At 39.3% G+C, this 19742-nt stretch overlaps 1 protein-coding gene across 17 annotated transcripts in view; it reads left to right on the top strand.

Annotated features, from left to right (window-relative positions):
* INPP4A (inositol polyphosphate-4-phosphatase type I A) overlaps positions 1 to 19538 on the top strand; it is a 110361-nt gene extending 90823 nt beyond the window's left edge. For 10 of the 17 annotated variants that reach the window (XM_063149746.1, XM_063149744.1, XM_063149750.1 and 7 more), the window contains 6 exons: positions 714 to 840; positions 1220 to 1360; positions 2692 to 2789; positions 6291 to 6403; positions 6757 to 6911; positions 12065 to 13698. In XM_063149746.1, the coding sequence (XP_063005816.1) occupies positions 714 to 840; positions 1220 to 1360; positions 2692 to 2789; positions 6291 to 6403; positions 6757 to 6911; positions 12065 to 12245 (815 nt within the window). In that variant the 3' untranslated portion in view covers positions 12246 to 13698. Of the gene's footprint in view, positions 1 to 713; positions 841 to 1219; positions 1361 to 2691; positions 2790 to 6290; positions 6404 to 6756; positions 6912 to 12064; positions 13699 to 16195 lie in introns of those variants that run through there. The other 7 variants (XM_063149754.1, XM_063149753.1, XM_063149752.1 and 4 more) reach the window with 1 other exon arrangement.
* The last annotated feature ends 204 nt before the right edge of the window (positions 19539 to 19742 follow it).

Here is a 19742-nt window from a genome sequence, read left to right as displayed (position 1 = left end):
GAATTGCTTTCAAAAGATAAGTGTAGTTCTTTTGTAATAGAATGTCAAAGGTTTAAGAAAGACTAAAATGTATCACAGTGGTCTTTGGGGTTTTTTTTTCAGAAAATAATTGATGAAAGTTCTGGTAAGCTGAGAGAAACTGCGCCCAAAATACACTTTTTGAATTTTCTTGAAACTTCTGTAGTCTTGCAGCACAATGTGAGATGGAAGACAGAATATGAAAAAGGGAAAGTACTTCACTCAGAAGTGTTTCACTTCCATGTCTCAAAAGCTGTCTGGATACTGGTTAGGGAATGTTTTATTAGACAAATCCAGAATACCTCGTGCAAAGGATATCATGGCTCTGACCATGCTGAGAAGTACTTATTAGCATCACCTGCCTTGGAAAATCAGCATATAAAATACTTAAAAAAGAGTAGTAGTCTGGACTGTTTTAGATAACTGGTGTTTTCTAAACTTGAAAACACCAAGTTATCTTGAGCATTTCAAGGAAATTTTGCCTGATGATTGTAAGTATTTTGTAATTAATGACAAACTGAACTCAAAAAATCAGCCACGACATTGTCTGTAGGTCAAGGGGGAGACCAGGGCTGCAGGACTGCTTCATCTGTGGAACTTCTCTATGGAGTGTTGGCCTATTGTTGCCATCAAATTGACAAAGGAAAGTTGTGCATAACAAGTAATTACAATTCACTTTTTCCTCTTGGATTTAGGTGAGGAGCTGGCAATGCTGGAGGACATGAGTTTGGGAATCATGGACTTGAGGAATGTAACATTTAAAGTAACTCAGGCTACATCAAATACATCTACTGACATGCTGCCAGTCATCACTGGAAATCGGTAAAAACCAATAAATATACTTTATTCCTCATGAATGGGAACATGCTAAAATTTGGTTTTTTCTACCCAAGTTGTAGAAGAACTGCAGTATTAATGAGGAGAGCAAAATCAGCCATTGTCAGGAGATTGGTAGATCTGATGTGAATGTCTGTGAGGATATAAATGCACCATTACAGGTTGCTACAGGTTTGGTTTTGAACTAGAATAGATCTTCTGACTAGAAGCAAGTTGTGGCAGTTCCTCAGAGTCAGTTCTGACTGATGGTTGTTTTTTAATGTTTATATTATATTCTAGGTGTTATCCCTCTGTAGACAAATAACACTTTCTTGGAATGTAGCTTTTTTATCCTTATGTCTCACAGCTGTTTATTTCTTTTCAGTGATGGATTTAACGTGAGGATCCCTCTGCCAAGCGCCTTGTTTGATTTGCTGCCGCGTGAGATTCAAAGTGGAATGTTGCTGAGGGTTCAGCCTGTTCTTTTCAACGTGGGAATCAATGAGCAACAAACCCTAGCAGAGAAGTAGGTGTCCAGTCAGGCAAGCTCAGCCTTGCTGGCAGTTCAGCAATGGAACTATGTTGATGTGGAATTGCACTCTTACATAACTGACTGATTCAGTTTCTCCAATACATGAACATGGCAGCACTGTTCTAAATGAATCTGCCAAATGCCAAACAGAAATAAGTCCTCTTTATGTGCCACATAGCTGTGAAACTCCTTACCTCATGAGTTTGAGACTAGTCCAGGTTTATGTGGTTCAGATATGAATTTACAATGGGAGATCTATCAGGGCTAGTTAGCACACAGGTGCTCCTTGTGACTTAAGAAATCTGTGAGTGGCAGATCACTAGAGGCTGAGATCATTCTGGGTATTGTTGTGTATTTACTGTCTTGGTTTTGCACTCTCCCTGAGACTCCCTCTCCTGGTCACTGTCAAAATTCAGGATAATGGGCAAGGTGCACCTCTGTTTTAACATACCCTTGCAGTTTTAATGTAATGCAACACTACTGTTGTAAAACTGAAAAATATAATTATGTAATTATATTTGTTAGGGAAACTGCTCAGTTCTGGAAGTTCTGGAAGAGCCAGCAGATTCCCTCTGTTATGGCCACATCCTATAAAGAGTACATTGGCTGGGCACTGCTCCAGTGGAGCACTCCAGTGAAGCCAGGCACATGCATGTTGTGACAGCAGCCTTGGTACCAGGCTGGAGTGTGCACTGTGGTGGTGGACAACGAGAAAAAGTCTGAACAAAAGCATTGCAGCAATTGCTGTTCTCTGTTGCCTACAAAGGAAGCCCAAGGTTACTAGCACAGTTACAGATGTCAGCACTCTGTGTGTACATCTGTGTATGTGGATATATTTAGATAAGATGCATCAGGGCATTGTTGACAATATTTATTGCATTCATGGTTTATTAATCCTATTTTTCATTTACATACCTGAATTCAACATTCTCAGTCCTATCTACTGGTTGTTATTATTAGTTTATGAACTAAACTATTAAATCCATTATTAAAAGTTTAAATTTAGGTAAAAAATTTGCCAGGTAGGAATTTAATATTGAAAGACAGACATGAAAGCCAAAGAATTTTAAGTACTATTTTCTACAAGATTTTTCTTATGCCTTCCTTCCCTTTTTCCCCTCATACTCATATATTTTCTTTCTCTGTAATGAATCATTACAACAGTTCTCTGTTACTCTTCATCTGGCACTTGAATGGTTAGAGAACTCTTGGGATGAATCTTTAAACTGTTTTTTTAGTACACATATTGCCAAGTGCAGTTGTTTCAAAGAAAAAGAGAAACATTTTTCCTTGGGCTTAATTGTTCCTTTTTTCTCCTTTTAAAGGTTTGGAGACACCTCACTGCAAGAAATAATTAACATGGAAAGCTTAGTGAGATTGAATTCATATTTTGAGCAGTTCAAGGAAGTTTTGCCTGATGATTGTAAGTATTTTGTAATTAATGACAAATTTGCTTGAACAGCACAATTCAGGCTGATTTTTTCATTTGTTTGCTTTATGTTGGTTTTTTAAATGTTGATGGTACACCAGCTTTAGTAACTTCCAAGAAATGATACAACTCTGTTTTAATACTTTAGTGCTAAAGCAGAGTGGATTCAAGAGCTTAAAGGTCAGACTGATTAACTTTCCTTTTTAAGGTTACTTTTACATCTCTTTCTAAGTGGCACTATGTACTGTATAATCATCCAGTTAGGCAGTGAGATTGTTGTAAGGTAAAGGTGTAAAAGTGACAAGTTCTAGCAGCAGCACTTTTATCTGCAGTTTTTGGTGTTGCTTATTGCACTTATGATAAAGCCTGCACAGAAAGCAACTGCCAGTTTTTTGGAACTCAGTCACTTCCCTCTGTTTTCCTTTGGCACTTCCCTGTAATTGTTGCATCTGCAGCCAACAACAGAGAGCCTGGAAGAGTGACAAAAGCTACATGCTTAATTTTTACTAGTGTTTTAATTGCTTGTTACTGCTTGGGGTTTTGTTGAGAAGTCAGTGGCCATAAGTGTTATTTACAAAAGTAGTGAAAAATCATCAATTCCTTATTATTACAATCAAACCTCTTCTAAGGTTATTTCATGTGCTCTACAGTTACAATTTTTTTCCAGAAATACAAATGCAACAGCATGCAACAGGATAGTAAGAATTCTGTCTGTTAAAGTGTGCTATTGCAAGTTTGGTTACTTTGAATTTTTTTTTGATACAGCTGTGAGCAGAACCTGCTTCCCTCCATCCAGGCATTCATACTGCTGCATAATAAATTCTCTGGAATGTTAGCTGCGAAGTTTAATTTTTTATTGTATAGTAGTCTAGAATCAGATTTTCTTGTATGATTCAAAAATTAACCAGTTTAAAATGAATTTTGTTCATGTATCTGTCTAGTCTTTTATAAAAATAATTCCCATTCAGCTCCTTCCTCTCCTTTTTATTTGCTTGCCTTTTTTTTTGTTTTTATTTCAGTCTCTTCCCTCTTCCACAAACCTCTTATGTTTGATCCAATCATCTTTTGGCTTTTTCTTTTTTTTTTCTCCTGAAAGTTGTGATAATTTAGGATATACAAAATGAAGTGTGCTTTTCTGTGAACCCTTATCAAGGGAGAATAGCATTTTACATTTAACTGCAAACCAGGTGATTATGCCTAATTATGTAGTCTGTGGTAGGTAGAGGCAACAGGAAAAACAGACAGATCATTCTAGGGGACAAAGGTCCCAGTGAACTATCTGCTGGAAGATTGCAGGAAATTTTCTCTTCAGGAGCACTACACAAGAAAAGTTGATTCCTTATCCACTGTCCATGTGTCTGTGTTATTAATTCTAAGCTCTGCAGAATTTCTAAGAAATAGTCTTAGCTCCTTGTCCTTGTTCTGTTAGCTCACCTTGTCTTTAGAAAGAGGAGATGGCCTGTGCCCTCTTTTTGTTTACAGGTATTGGTTTCTTTCTAGATGTAGAAATCAAACAGCCCAGCCCAGGACAGGCACAGTATTGTTAATTATAGAATAGAAATGTAGAATTGTTTAGGTTGGAAAAGATCTTTAAGATCATCAAGTCCAACTGTTTCCCCAGTACTGCTAAGTCCACTCCAAACTGTCTCCCCAAATGCCACAACTCCACATTTTTAAAATACCTCCAGGGATGCTGACTCACCACTTCCCTGAGCACCTTGTTCCATGTTTGACAACAGTGACGAAATATTTCCCAACATCCAATCTTGATCTCCCCTGGTGCAGCTTGAGGCCATTTTCTCCTGTCCTGTTGCTGGTTGCCTGGGAGAAGAGCCCTGCTGGCTTTCAGGTGGTTGTGGAGAGCAGTAAGGTCCCCTGAGCCTCCTTTTCTCCAGGCTAAACAGCTGCTCCTTCAGCTGCTTCTCATCTGACTTGTGCTCCACACGCTTCACCAGCTCTGTTGCCCTTCTCTGGACACCACTGAGGTTGCAGCACCTGGATGTCCTTCTTACAGTGGAGGGCCCAGAACTGAGCACAGGATTTGAGGTGCGGCCTCACCAGTGCTGAGTACAGGGCACAATCCCTGCCCTGCTCCTGCTGGCCACACCATTGCTGATCCAGGCCAGGTCACCATTGGCCTTCTTGGCCACCTGGGCACTGCTGGCTCATGTTCAGCTGCTGTGGACCAGCACCCCCAGGTCCCTTCCCACTGGGCAGCTTCCCAGCCTCTCTGCCCCCAGCCTGTAGCACTGCCTGGGGTTGTTGTGAGCCAAGGGCAGGATCTGGCACTTGGTCATGCTGAACCCCACAAAAGTGGCCTTGGCTTATTGATCCAGCCTGTCCAGATCCCTCTGTAGAGATTTCCTGCCCCCCAGTAGATCAGAACTGCTGCCCAGCTTGGTGCCACTGAGTGAGAGTGCACTTGATCCTCTCCTCCTGATCACTGATAAGGATTTTAAACAGGACTGGCTGCAGAACTGAGCCCTGGGGAGCCACACTGGTGACCAGCCACCAGCTGGGTGTAGCACCATTCACCAGCACCCTGTGGGCCTGGCCCTCCAGCTGTGTTGTTTTACCCAGTGAACAGAATGTCCCACCAAGCCATGAGCACTTAGTGCAGGAGAATGCTGTGGGAAGCAGCAACAAAGGCTTTGCCAAGGTCCAGGTAAACAATGTCCACAGCCTTCCCCCATCTGCTCAGCAGGTCACCTTCCTCTAGGAGATCAGGTTAGTCCAACCTGAGACTTTGCTATGAGAAGTAGGCCTAAAATAAAGCCTCAGGTGTCACTCATGTTGGATTCTTTTTGTCACAATGTCATCTCTTACAGTGCATACCTGAATAAAAACACTGTATTTATTCAGTCACAACTTTAGTTGGTGTTCTCTGCGGTTACTCCTTTAAAAAAGAGAACTTGTTAAATACTTGTAATTGATTGTCTGGAGTATCTTGCTACATGTGTAAGAGATGATGTGCAACAGTTTGAACACAGAAGATGAGTACTGAAGGTACTCTCAAAAATTTCAACTACTTTATTTCTATTTAGTGAAATATTAATAAACAGATCATGGCAATGTGGTGTCCTGTGCGTGTTTCTTGTAACTGAAAGCTGACCAGCTTGCAAATTTAAAATCGAAAATGTGAGCAGAATATAAAATATCTTCAGAGTTTCTCTGAAGACATGCATGTTCTCCTGTCAAATCTGTGACACAGAAATGAAAAGACTATACCAATCTTGCTCCCTTTGTTCATTCTCTTATTATACTGCTATTAGATTTTGAGTCCCTGAAGTTTTAAATAACTGGAATTTATATTTCCAATTGAGTTTAATTAAATGTGGATTTGTTTTGTTGATGGTACAAATTAAATCAGAACTTGAATAATTTTTCCAGTTTCAAGAAAATACAAATGTGTTTGCAACAGGCATACAGAAACACTTTGCAAAAGATCTGTTGAATACAGATGAATAAGTGGAGTTGATTTTGTTTGCTTTATAGGTCTACCTCGATCTCGTAGTCAGACGTGCCTGCCTGAACTGTTAAGATTTCTGGGACAAAATGTTCATGCAAGGAAAAACAAGAATGTTGATATCCTTTGGCAAGCTGCTGAGGTATTTATTCATCTAACCATCTCTGCATAGTTCAGCTGATTTTCTGTATTGATATGTATTTGCCCCTTTTTTATTACTGGAATGTTTGAATTTCTTCATTTGCTTGCATGTAGCTTGCAAATGCTGCCAGGCTAGACCTTCTCTAGAATGAGACATGGGGAAATACATTTTATTTTCCATGTCAGATTTTCCCCTCAACTCATACAATGATGTTCTGCTCCCTCAAACATGCCAAACTTTGACATTGAAGTCCTAGAGAACATTTGTGTGTGTCTGAGGGGAAGTACAGGTGTTGTCTCTGGCAGGAAGTTTTGCCTGTAGAAAGAGTGATGGGTTGTCTGTCCCATTTCCAGATATGCCGCAGACTCAACGGGGTTCGGTTCACGAGCTGTAAGAGTGCCAAGGATAGGACTGCCATGTCCATCACCCTGGAGCAGTGTTTGATCCTACAGCATGAACATGGAATGGCTCCACAGGTCTTCACTCAGGCTCTGGAGTGTATGAGGAGGTAAGAGTTTGACCACATTACTTATTCCTAAATAAGGAACCATGCAAACTGCAGAGGACTGATGGTCTCTGTTTCCATCAAAAGAAAAAAAAAGTAAGCTAAAGTCAGGAAACTGTAAAACTGACTGCTAGAATTCATCCCTCCCATGCATGTGAGTTGCATATGCTAAAGCTGGTTCTTACCAGATTTATATCAGATGGGCTTGAGTTTTCAGTAGAAAATCAGGAGTTTTCAGACAAGCATGTAAAAATATGTTTTCCATTAATGCTGAGCTTACAGAACAGGAAACTGGTGCTTCTTTGAAAGTTGTTTAATGATGACTTTACCTGAACTGTCATAGCACTAGGTTTCTTAGTTCTAGATCAGGGAGATTACTGTTTTTTATTCTTTGAAACACAGACACCTGCAGTTTGCACTGGTTTGCCAGTGTATCCTTTAGCAGTGAAACACTGCTCACTGGGTGAAATGTCAGTATGAGTGTTTCACACTATATAGCAACCCAATTTCATCACAACGTGTCAGTGTGCTGTTGTCATATCAAAATAATGATGTTCTGTATTCTGAAGCAGCAGAGATGTTTGCAGAATTAAGTACTGTACTTAAAAAAAAAAAAAATCTGTTTACTGTTGTTCAATGCCTTGTTTCAAGCACTGCTGGAAAACTCCGTAAGTCACATACCAAAAGAAAGGATAAGAAATCTAGCTTTAGTCTTTATCAATGTAGTTCAACAATGCTGTTCAGTCCTGTTTTTCAACATTCACTCTTATCAAATGTACTGTACTCGTGTGTCTTTTCACCAAATTCTCTAGAGTGTTCAATTCTCTTATCCTTTCTGTATGTTTTTGCTGTTTGACCCTTTCTTACTCTTCAGTTACCTAGAAGAAAAATGTCTCATATAATAACACTTGCAGCCTCTTACACTAGTAATTTGGGGGTTTATACCTGCATCTAATTGGGTGGCACTGGACTTTTTTATTTTCAAGTTTTTGCTGCACTTTTTGCTACATTGTCACAGAGTTAGTACAGTACATGAAAAGTGCACTCAGAAACTACTTAAACCTTGATATTAGAAACAAAACCTGAAACAGCTTTGTGAGGGAGAATTTACTAACTTAAAATGGACATCTTTATTTAAATTGTCCAACTTGTTGACATAGACATCTGAAACTCTTATACAGTTTCACAGTTGTGTATTTAATAAGAGTAAAACCAACTAGGAGAAATACTGGGAATCTTGTTACTTTCTTCAAATTCTTTACAGGGTCACTGGGTTTTTTTAATGCAATCACGGACACAAGAGAGAGAGAGAGAGGTTAATAATAACATTGTTTTGGTCCTTCAGTCTACCATTTTAATATAACACAGGATCAGATAAAATAGTGACCCAAGAAAATTACTGCTTTGTGTTGACCTACACAGGGATATTGAAGGAGGGCCAATTTAATCAAAACCTTTGGCTTGAGTGTTCTACCAACATCAGGGACTTGCTCTGGCAGGTGAAAGACATGACTTTTTCTTCTGCTAAATCTTTGACTAAGAGAGATTGTGCAAGACAAATACTGACTTGTCCAGAAGGAAAACCAAGATTACACCATTCTTCAAGCCCATCACTCTTCCTCTTATTGCTCTTTGGGATAGGTGGTCATGTTTTTAAAATTATTTTTTAATTCCACTCAAGAACAATGGCACAGAATTAATGAAGTGTAATGAGAGAGACAAGGATTATAGAACAAATATGTAGGAGTCCAACTCCACCAAATCCTATTCCGGCCTGGACCATTTCACCTGACTTAGACGACAGGTACAGGATAAAAAAGGGTAGCAAATTGTGCCCAGATTGCTTCCAGGGCATTCAGAAAGCTTGAATTTTGTTCTTTTAACCTGGGTCTTTTATTTAAGTGTACTGGAAAAGCAAGGTTTGGTTCGTTCTTAAAGACTTTTGAAGTTTCTGAGGCATTTAGAAGGACAGGGAAGTACTAGTAATTTGTGAGACTGAAAGTATTTAATCTCTTTTCTACTGACAACTTTCCAGAGAAGAAAAGCATCTTTGCTTATACCAGTCTTCAAAAAATTAGGAAAGCATCATCTTCTTCCATGTAATGTTGGTCTTCAGAGATGTTAGTTCCCACTTACTTGTCCTCAGGGACTTCCCTTCTTTCCTAGTCTTGTGATAATTATGTGTCTGTGATAATTATGTTCAATGAGCAGGGACATCAGGAAGGAAACATTGAATGTTCTTCTAGATTCTTATAGAAATTTACAGAAACAAGTTTGTGGCTTTCACCTTAGAAACCAATACCCTATTACAATAAAGTAATTTTCTGTAAATAAGTTACAGCCTTTCCAGTCCCAAATCAAACATAGAGTAACTCCCAGCTCACAAATAGTAAAATCATGATGATATGACTGGAATTCCAAGCTAAGAGGACATGGCTACCTGACCAGTAAAGGCAGAACAAGAGTCAAAGTCCAGCTGGCTCAGGTAGTCTCTTCCATCTGCAGCCCACATTCCCCTCTAGATCTTTGAGTGCCTGCCCTCCCTCTTCCTACCAGATTTCTGTCTTGTCAGAAATGCCAGTGGAGCTGTTTGTGGGAATGTGCTCTAAGGCAGTTTCAGTCAAGATCATTCTGGGTAGCAAAATCCTTTACGTGTTTTGGGTAGCCCAGCTCATTTTCATTAAATGAAATTAATTAGGAAGGTGCAACACAAACAATTTGGCCAACAGAGAAGGGCCATCTCTGGTAGGAGCTCTTGAACAGCAGCTGGAAATGAGGTGAGGAAAATCACCATGGTGCTGACTAAAATGATTACATAATAAAGTCCTAGGAGTCATGTTTGAGTATGGCCACTCATGAAATAGAACAGCTATGATAACAGTCTTGGTTGGATTTCTTCACTAATTGACCTGCTTTAAGAATAAAATCATATTAAGTTGAGCCAGACCACTTAGCAGATGACCACCCAGCTGTTCACTACTTTCCCCCAACAGGACAGGGGGGAAAAATATGTGAAAAAGCTCATGGGTTGAGATAAAGACAGGGAGATCCCTTGCCAGTTACTGGTACAAAACTGGCAAATCAGACTCAGAGAAATGTTTTTAAATTTATTTCCAGTGCATTGGAGATGTTAAGAAATAAATATGAGAATTTAAAAACCTTGCCCTCCACCTCCCAAATGCAAGCTAAAGTAGAAGGGAAATTGCTCTGTCTCCTAACCCTAGAGCTAGTCTGCTGATGAATGTTTTGATTTAAGATCCTGTACAATTTGGAATATTTGATATTTCCAAAAGGTGACCTTTCACTCATGAGGGGGAAGCGTCTTCATGGGCCAACAGTGACAAGGAATGCACTTTCCAGCTCTTGCCTCCATTCCCACCATATGTGTCTGTGTATATGTCTTTGTGTAAAATTGAGTAGCATGATACTCATTTTTAGTGGTGGGGATGTGGCATGTGGTGTTCATAATGCCAGCTTAACATTTTTAGCCCTTCTTTACTTCTCCAAGTGTTGTACATTTTCTCTATATTCTAAAACACTTTTCTTCCTCCAGGCCATTTCATTGAGGCTTTATCCACCACTTTCCAGTAAACACTAGGTTTCCACTGGCTGATTCTCCTGATCACACACACACACTCTCCCCACTGCTACAAAGAAATTGGGATTTGTAGGCATCACAGATTCAATCTAGCCTTGACCACTAGGCACCAGGAGTGAAAACATGTCTTCATCGCCAATTTGGATCAAATCCAGATCAGAAATACAGTTGGTTTAGTTCCTTGCCCACCTAATTCCATTTGACTTGATGTGTCACTAGCATCTGAATGCTCTTTTTCACCACCTCCAGGGTGTGTCTGATTTCTTGCAGGACATTGTCTGATGCTTACATAACCCTGCTACTCAACCATCAAGGTTATGGATGGTTTGTTATGGGTGGAGCAAGTGCACAAGCTTGAGCAGCATCAGGCTTACAGATTGCATTTAGAATCACAGAATCATAGAATTGTTTGAGTTGAAAGGGACCTTGAAGATGATCTAGTTCCAACACCCCTGCCATGGACAGGGACACATTCAATTGAACCTTAGACCAGGTTTGCTCAAGGCCCCATCCAGCCTCGCCTTGAACACTCCCAGGGATAAACATCCCTGGCTGCCTCACCATCCTCAGAATAAAGAATTTTTTCCTTTTATCTAATCTAAACGTGTTCTCTTTCCCTTTTAGCATATTCCCCCTTGTCCTGTCACTACATGCTCTTGTAAATAATCTCTCTCCATCTTCCCTCTAGTACTAGAAGGCTGCAATGCCATCACCCCTAAGCCATCTCTTTTCCAGGCCAAATAAATCCAATTCTCTTAGCCTTTCCTTGCTGTTCATCTTGGTCATTTAGTTGTTGCTTTGTAAACTAAAAATAGAGTTGGAGTGCTCAGGGTATAAGAGTGATCCAGACTTGGAGACCACACTACAGAGCCAACCAGGCTACCTGGGGAGCTGCTCTTCACTGTGGCCTTTGGTGCTCAGTGTAAGGAGTGGGTGCACAATGAGATGGGCTTTGCAGCATGTCTTCAGAAATAAGCCTATTGATGTATCCTTGAATTCATGTCCAAGCAGAAAAATAGGTGGGTGGGGTTTTTTTTGGTTTTTTTGTTTTTTTTTTTTTTAATTGAGGTGTTGGACAGGTAGTTAAGAGGTTAAATTAAATCACTACAGCCCACATGGAAAGATGTTTGAAAGGGTCAAATACTACAATGGTTATTCATGTTCAGCTTGCTTTTCAGAGCTCCACTTCTTTGCAGCATGCCAAAGCATGGCAGAGCAGCATGGGGTATTATTGCTTGGTAATCTGAAAGAATGAACATGGAAAACCATTAATGTTCAACCTACATGTGTTTATTTTCACTAGACTACAGTACTTCTTTCTTATTTTTCTCTTTTATTCTCTTTCCCTCTCCTTATTTTTATAATTGTACTGATACATATTTTTGAGATGTTTTTCCACTCTTTCTTTACTTCATCTTCTGGTTCTGTTGTGCGTTCTTCCATGTTTTTTCATTTTCTTGACCACCTTGTGTTGCCATCTCTTTTTATCCATCCATTTGCATGTCTGTCTTCCGTTCTGTTTTATTTTCCCTCTTCCCAAACTTCTTCCTTTTCACAGCATTGGAACACGGGAGATAGTCACCCAGAAGAACTTGAGTGGCTTGGTGCCCATCCGAGATTTCAGACTAGATCCCAGCCTCCTCTACTCTATTCCTTTACTAGCTCTCAGCCCCAATTTACTGATTGTGTGGCTGTTTCTGAGCATAGCATACCTGGTGGCCAGATTACGTTGCAAGTGAAGATAGAGTTCAAAAACAAAACAAAAAAAAAAAAAAAGAAAGAAAAAAAAGAAAAACAACAAAAACCCACAAAAACAAAAAAGTGCTTGAATGTGTATTGCCACTTGGTACCTGCTGGACAAAGGAATGTGTCATAGCATTGTCTGCCAAGAATTATTATTATGCCTTACAATTTTACGTTTCTATTGTACTAAACTGTAAATATACATCAAATTATTTTATCAAAACCAGTTGTATTGAAACTTTAAATTATTGTTCTGCTTTCAGTGCTTGTAACATAGTCTGACATTGGCCTGTTACCTCTTTACTTTAGCCGGCCTGAAGATCTCTTACCAAATACAATTTTGTGTTACTTGTTTCATGTATTCCAGAGAAAGGAACTCTGTCTGAAAAGAATTTGTATCTTTTTGTATATTTAAGGTGTATGCTAACCTTGCCTTTCATTTTTACGAGGTACGAAGAGAAAAATAAAAACATGGGTGGGGTTTATAAGAAATTGTAAGAAATTTATTTAAAGAAGTAACAAATTTATACTTTCATTTAAAAGCATAATATCCAAATTACATTATTGAACAGTTTGTAGAAACATAGTTTTGTTCCTTTCTCATGGTTAAATATATTCTAACAGACTAGAAAACACTCATAAAACAACTTGCAGTGTGCTGCATGCAGAATTATTTCATTCTATTTGTAGATCTGCATTTTGCAATGTATTAAAGACATGAGGAAAATGAACCTTGTGGTTAGGAAGGGGATGTGACTGGCATTAGCCTGCTAATGATCCATTATCTATTTTAGGTGCTCTGTTATAGAACTTACTGTGAAATATGGGCATCCTAGAAGTTAAAGATAATGGTCTTTAATTTTCAGGCAAGAAGTGGGAGGTTTCAGTTAACTCCTTTAGTAGGTGGGTTTCAGGTTTTCCACTGGGCTTTATTTTGATTACATTAAACTAAATATTACTGTTACTTCAATTTTTAAGCGTTGCACAGCTTTAATAAATTATGATGCTGATAGTGGCTTAATGATAAGCGAGCAATGGCAAGTTAGCATTTATTTAAGTGGTGAGGCTGAAGTGGCTTCCTAGTTTAGTGATGCAGAGTAATTGCAGATGAAATTTGATCATCATTTATATGTAACATCAAACTAGGGGAGGCCTATTTAAACTGGAAGATTTTGTTGATGCTGTGGTCTGGCAGAGCTTGTCAATAGCAATAGCTGATAAAAATCTAACCTCATTTAATGTAGTTTGATAACTTCATAAGGGGTTTTACTTCGCTTGGTGCCTGAGATGACATTGGGCTTCTGAGGAGAACTAGTACTGTGATTTGTATTTTCTACTATTAACTTGCTCAAAAAATAGAGATAGCTTTAGCTTTTATTATAAATTTTAATGGAACTGAGAGCTGCTGAGAGAAGTATGCTGAAATTAAAAAAAAAAAAAAGCATAAAAGCACAGTTAGAATAAAAATCAGAATTAAATCCTAAATTTGGATTTAATTATTCTAACTAAAAAAAAAAAAAAGTGTGTGGTTATATTTGTGTCTTCATGAAATCAGACTGTGCAGTACACTATCTCTTAATATTTTTCCTCACTATTCTTCCAATTTTGTTTTTAAAGGAAAAAAAAAAAAACAACAAAAAACAAAACAAAAAAAACACCACAAAGACATATATGCTTATCTATATATATAAAAAGCACATATTATATTAATTTTTAGTTGCGATGAGTTTCAGTACATTGGTGCATCCTCACTGCTCTTGAGGTTTATCATGCTGTGGTGGTTTGGGACACATCCCTGTGCTGTGCTGATATCTGATGCTGCTGTGTCTCCACAGAAATCATCTGTTCTTTATGGTTAGCACTGGTTTGTCTGCTGGGGGTGCCCCAGTCTACCTTTTTACAAGGTGAGCAGTTGTCAGGTTGGACTGTGGCCTTGATCTGGCAATGTGGGGGTGTCCTGAGTTCAGTCTAACCAGATGTGAAAGTAAGTTTAGAATCACAGAATCTCCTGAGTTGGAGGGGCCAAGGATCAGTTCCTGGCTTGGCACAGGACAGGCACAGGCTGTGCTGAGAGCGCTGTCCGAGCCCTTCTTGCACTCTGCCACTCTCCCTGGGCAGCTGTTCCAGGCTCCAGCCACACTCTGGTGGCAGGCACATCCACTGAGCTCCCTGAGATTATGAATCTGTTTAAAGTGTGAAGGTGCTGCTCATGATTACCACTAGGGTTGCAGTAAGACCACCTTAAAACTGTTTGGAATGAAAGCCCAGGCTTCTTGGAAAAAATGCAGGTTTTTTCTTTTTCATTTCAATGGGAAAAAATTGGGGTTTTTTTTTTTCCTTTTGGGGCCTGGTCTGTGCTTTTGTTAAGGCATTCAGATTTAAGATGCAGTAGTGCATCCTCCTTATATGCTTCCAAAGCAAGGAAGATGGCATGTGAAATGTGGGCAATAAATCCTTGTCACTGTATCTGTGCCATGAGGAACACATGCAATAACCAGATGCAGTGAAATGTGATATGAAGAGAATGATTCACTTTGCAGTTAAAATGCTCACCTAGCATTACATATTTGCTAGTTAAACTTACTGCTTTTATTAGTTCTCTGAAGTATGAGTTGTGCAAACTTTTGATGTATCTATTTGGCTGCAAGAGCCATCGGGGGAGTTTTGTGAAACACAAACCAGTGCCAGAAAAACAGTGTCATCACAGATGATCCATTCTATAAAAGGCAAGCACAGAATGTGCTCCAGAGACAAATTTCAAACTTAGTTAAACTATTCCTTAAAGTAAAGAGAAAAAATTACTGTATTTTATGAAGTTAAACTTGGTATTACATACAGAACACAGTTACAGCCAGTTTCATGAACCAAAATTAGAAGAATGGTGAGGTCTGTAAGAGCATGAGAGCTTTCAAACTGAACCAGAATCCAAACCCTCCTTTTGAATCAGATGATCACAGCTTACCTGGTAGATGCTGCAGCTGTCTCCAAGACAGGACTAATCTGACATTTCCACCATAAGATGCTGTACTGTACACTTTGCCATGAAGGTCTAGTTGTCATTGTTTAGGTTCCAGTCCTCAATCAGGGATAATAATTCTCCTGCAAGCCTAAATTGATTTATAATATATATTTAAAAGATAGTGCTTCCTCTTTGTATGTCTGTTTTTTGGATATAATCAAAGGAACTGTGGATTAGATTTACAAGTGTAAAGAAGCCTTATAACTGGAGTAGTTTTCTATTGTAGCACAGAACCTCTTTGTAATGTGGGGCAGTTGCACCAAAATATTGGGTGAAAATTAAATTCTGCACAGCTTTGTTTCTTTGGGGTGATGATGCAGCCAGTCTTTTTTGCACTGCTATTTCATGATTAGGATTTTTTTAGATTGCCTTGGTTTTCATGTCCATTTATGCATGCAGAGATAACTAGAAAGGCATACATTATTTTTGTATCAGCTCTAATCTTTAAGTAAATACTTATAATACTGACATACAGGGAACAATAAGATTAATTTAAAGCTCTTATAGAAAGATCTGCAGGTTTTGGTTTTCAGCTTTATGTGTTAATAAATTAGCAGAACTGCTTTTAAGCAACCCCTTGGGATCCCTTGTGCAGTGAATGGCATGTGAACTCCTCAACAGTGCACCTTGAAATACATGAAACCGGCGTGAAAGAGCCTTCTCAGTAGATGTGCTGCTGCTTTCTAGAAATGCAAAACTAGCAATCAGACATAGCTTGTGTCCATTCTGTGTGCTTCTTACTGGCATTGTATGATGAATCATCTCTTTTAATATTTGCAGTGGCAAATTAATTAAACGCTCATTAAATATAACCAACTTTATTTTAATGCTATAAAATAACCAGTTCATTTCATCTTAGTTTAAGTCTTTTTTCTTTTTTTTTTCCCTTTTACTGCTGTCATTTTTTGTGCTTGTTTTTTTCCCCAGTGAGGGTTGTCGCCGAGAAAATACAATGAAGAATGTTGGATGTCGCAAGTATGCATTTAATTCCCTGCAACTGAAGGCTTTCCCAAAGTATTACAGGCCTCCAGAAGGAACTTATGGAAAAGTTGAAACATAAGCATACCATGTCCTTTAATTGCTGTTCCATTAAAACATGTGGATACACTCTAGATTAACACATGATTTTGTCATCCAGAAGAGATAAATAACCTTTTTGTATGTTTCGTTAGGTCATACAGAGCATGTTACTGAATTGGAATCTATAGTAACAATTATTCTGACACCTTAGCTTGAGAATAGTGTGATGACTCTCTGCCCGTTTCAATAGCCTTCAGTGTATGTAAGATGAGCAGATACTGTGCTACTTAATAATTACCTATATGCAAATAGCTAGGTACCTCCTGGATGGGCAAGGACTCTAGGAACGGCATTTAGGCAGCTGTTTCCATAACATCTTTTTATACTGAGTTGATTTCAGATTGAGCTTTTCCTAAACTTTTTAAAACTGAGAGTAAAACTCAAAAGTTGTAAATAAAAAGGATCCTAGACAGTTTAGCAACTGTAGAACGCATTGTTACAATCAATAAAAGGGGGTTTGATTAAAAAAAAAAAATCAGCACAATAAGAGCCAGGAGAAAGAATTGTTTTACTGTATATAGGATGCCACCTTCATGTATGAAATTAACAATATATAAAAGGCCACTTGTATATATAAACCAGACATGTGAGGTCTGGTTTATAATTCAGTTCAAATAAAAGAAATTCCTGTCATCTTTGGCAGATAAGGCCTTGGGCACACAACTGATTTTTAAAAGTATTTCAGAAACATCATGATGCTTAACTATTAATGCCAGCAACAGTTCCCCATGCCCTTCCCCTCTCTAAGGCAAGTGCAACAAGCAAGTCGCTGGTGTTGCACGTGACATGTTCAGTATATTCCATGGTGTTGTACATTAATTAACACATTTTTACCCATGGTTTTTTTATATCACTTCTGGATTGTAAGCCTCCGTATCTCGGGGCGTTACGTTATTTTGGTCAGCATATGATTTTTCTGTATCGGTTTTGTATGTCATTACCAAATGTCTCAAAGTGCCCAATGCATCCCCTTTGCTCCAAAATCAAAATTGGGTTCTGTTTACCTTTGCATTTCACCTGTTGAGAGTCCTGGTGGGGGAAAGTGTGGCCGGTGTCAGGGTATTTCTGAGGAAGGTAGCAATGCCCTGTGTCAATAGAGAGGAACTGCTCAGTGCTACTGCTCGTGCCTGAGAACCACAGGTGGGTTCTAGCTTATGACAAAGGTGGTCAGTTGGATAGCATATGATAAAAAATGTTCAACAGATCTCCTCTGAAATAATCTCCCAAAGAATGCCTTTGAAGCTAAGATAGCATTTTAAAAAGCAGCTAAATGTTAATTTCCAAATTTTAACAGGATCCAGTAATCTCTAGCTAGTTTCATTCAGCACACTGTCCTTTCCTTCTTGGTTCCTAAAAATCTGAGTTTTAGAATAGAAAAAATCTGCCCATTTTTTCTTGGGGGAGTAGCAACAGCCAGGTAAGTATATGGCTGTTTTCTGATTTCTTTCTCCCTCTCACTGATGTTTGTCTGTGCTGTCACTGCTCTATCAATCAGCCATGTTCATTCTGCTCCCATATAGGTTTGGGGGTTACAGGTCCAGCAGTTTTTGCATTTTGCTTTTTGCAGTTTAACACTGAGCAGCATGTCACAAAGCCAGGTCAGAGAGTTCTGCTGAACTAGGCTGTTACCATTATTTTAGACTCTTTAGGATTACAAAACATGGAATTCTGTGCAAAAGCAATGTATTGTAGTACCTACCCATGTCTGAGTAAATCATCTACAGTAGAACAGTCACTCGGAAATGTTGCAAACCTTGTTAGCCAATTAATGAGTGTTGATTTTGTTTTATTTTTTTGCTAATAAGTAAAGAAATATATGATGAAAAATTTTTCAGTGGGATCTCTGTAGACATGCTACTCCATTAGTTCTGCTCAGCCTTCAGTCCCTGGCCCATTATGAAATGCTACTTTATTTTTGTATGAACTATGCTCTTTATATCCCTTAGTTTTTATGAGTTGATAATTTTATGAGTTGATAATTTTATTTTGTCTATTTCAAACGTTGTTTATTTTAAGTCCTGTATTGTTACACTAAAAATCTCCCAATGTTCAGCTTCGGAAGGAAATAACAAATGTCTCTTGTAACAATTAGCAGCGCCGCTCTCTTAGACGGTGGCCAACAATCATTAGACCTGCTATAGAGCTTAGCAATCCTTTATTTATTTTGTATGGCAATGGAATCTGAAAATGTTGCTGAATTTTGTCTGGAGCCACAGCCCCGGATGCCGTGGGGCTGTGCCGGGTGCTGAGCTGCCAGCATGGTGTCCCCTGGACATGGCACTGCCAGGATGGACATGGCACTGCTGGGATGGAATTGGCACTGCCAGGATGGACATGGCACTGCCGGGATGGACATGGCACTGCCAGGACAGGAGCAGCACTGCCAGGATGGGCACAGCTCTGCCAAGCTGGGCACTGCTGGGATAGCCATGGCACTGCCAGGATGGACATGGCACTGCTGGGATGGAGTTGGCACTGCTGGGATGGGCACTGCCAGGATGGACATGGCACTGCTGGGATGGAGTTGGCACTGCTGGGCTGGCACTGCCAGGATGGACATGGCACTGCTGGGATGGAATTGGCACTGCTGGGCTGGCACTGCCAGGATGGACATGGCACTGCTGGGATGGAATTGGCACTGCTGGGCTGGCACTGCCAGGATGGGCACAGCTCGGGCTCCTGCCGAGGGCAGCGCCGACAGCAAGGGCTCGAGCGGTGCTCCAGAGAAAACTGTGACACGTGAAGTCCACATGGGACCCTCACAAGGGGGAAGGGAGTTTTTCTGTTGCACAGGAGAGGCAAATCTAAGGATTACTGTAAAATGAAGTTCTGTCTAATGTTCCTTTTTTGAGTACATTTTTTAAATTATAAAACATACAAAGGTAAAAGAAGAAAACTGTTGCCAAGTATGTTCTGTGTATGTTCTGTGAAAGTACCTACAGCACAGTTGCCTTTTTTTCATTTACACGTGTAAAATTATTGTATTATATGACACAGTTTTGTCCCAACACGACTGTATTTGCTATGCTTTGTGCATTGAAATATTTTTATTTATTTGGTTTTGGGCAGTATTAATATATCATAAACATATGGCTACTGTTTTATATATTCTACTTCATCCAATCCATGTATGCTGTAAATGTGCTAGTCTTTAGGATGAAAACCAATAAAGAACTGACAAGAATAACAATGGTGGCTTACTTTTAATATGTCTGTGGTAAGTGAAAGTAAACACTTTCAGGCTCCTTGACTTGATACACTTTTATCTGTTGGAGAGCACATAAAGCCAAGTTGTGTAGGGAGTCATTTTACACAGATGTGCAAGTCAGGAAGTAGTTACTTCTCAGCCCTGTAAAGAACAGCTGATACCAATTTTCTGTAGTTAAGTGAGGCA

Source organism: Melospiza melodia, chromosome 2, assembly GCF_035770615.1.
Source record: "Melospiza melodia melodia isolate bMelMel2 chromosome 2, bMelMel2.pri, whole genome shotgun sequence".
Lineage (NCBI taxonomy): Eukaryota > Metazoa > Chordata > Aves > Passeriformes > Passerellidae > Melospiza > Melospiza melodia.
Note: the sequence above shows the minus strand (reverse complement) of the source record. Positions and strands in the feature narration are given on the sequence as shown.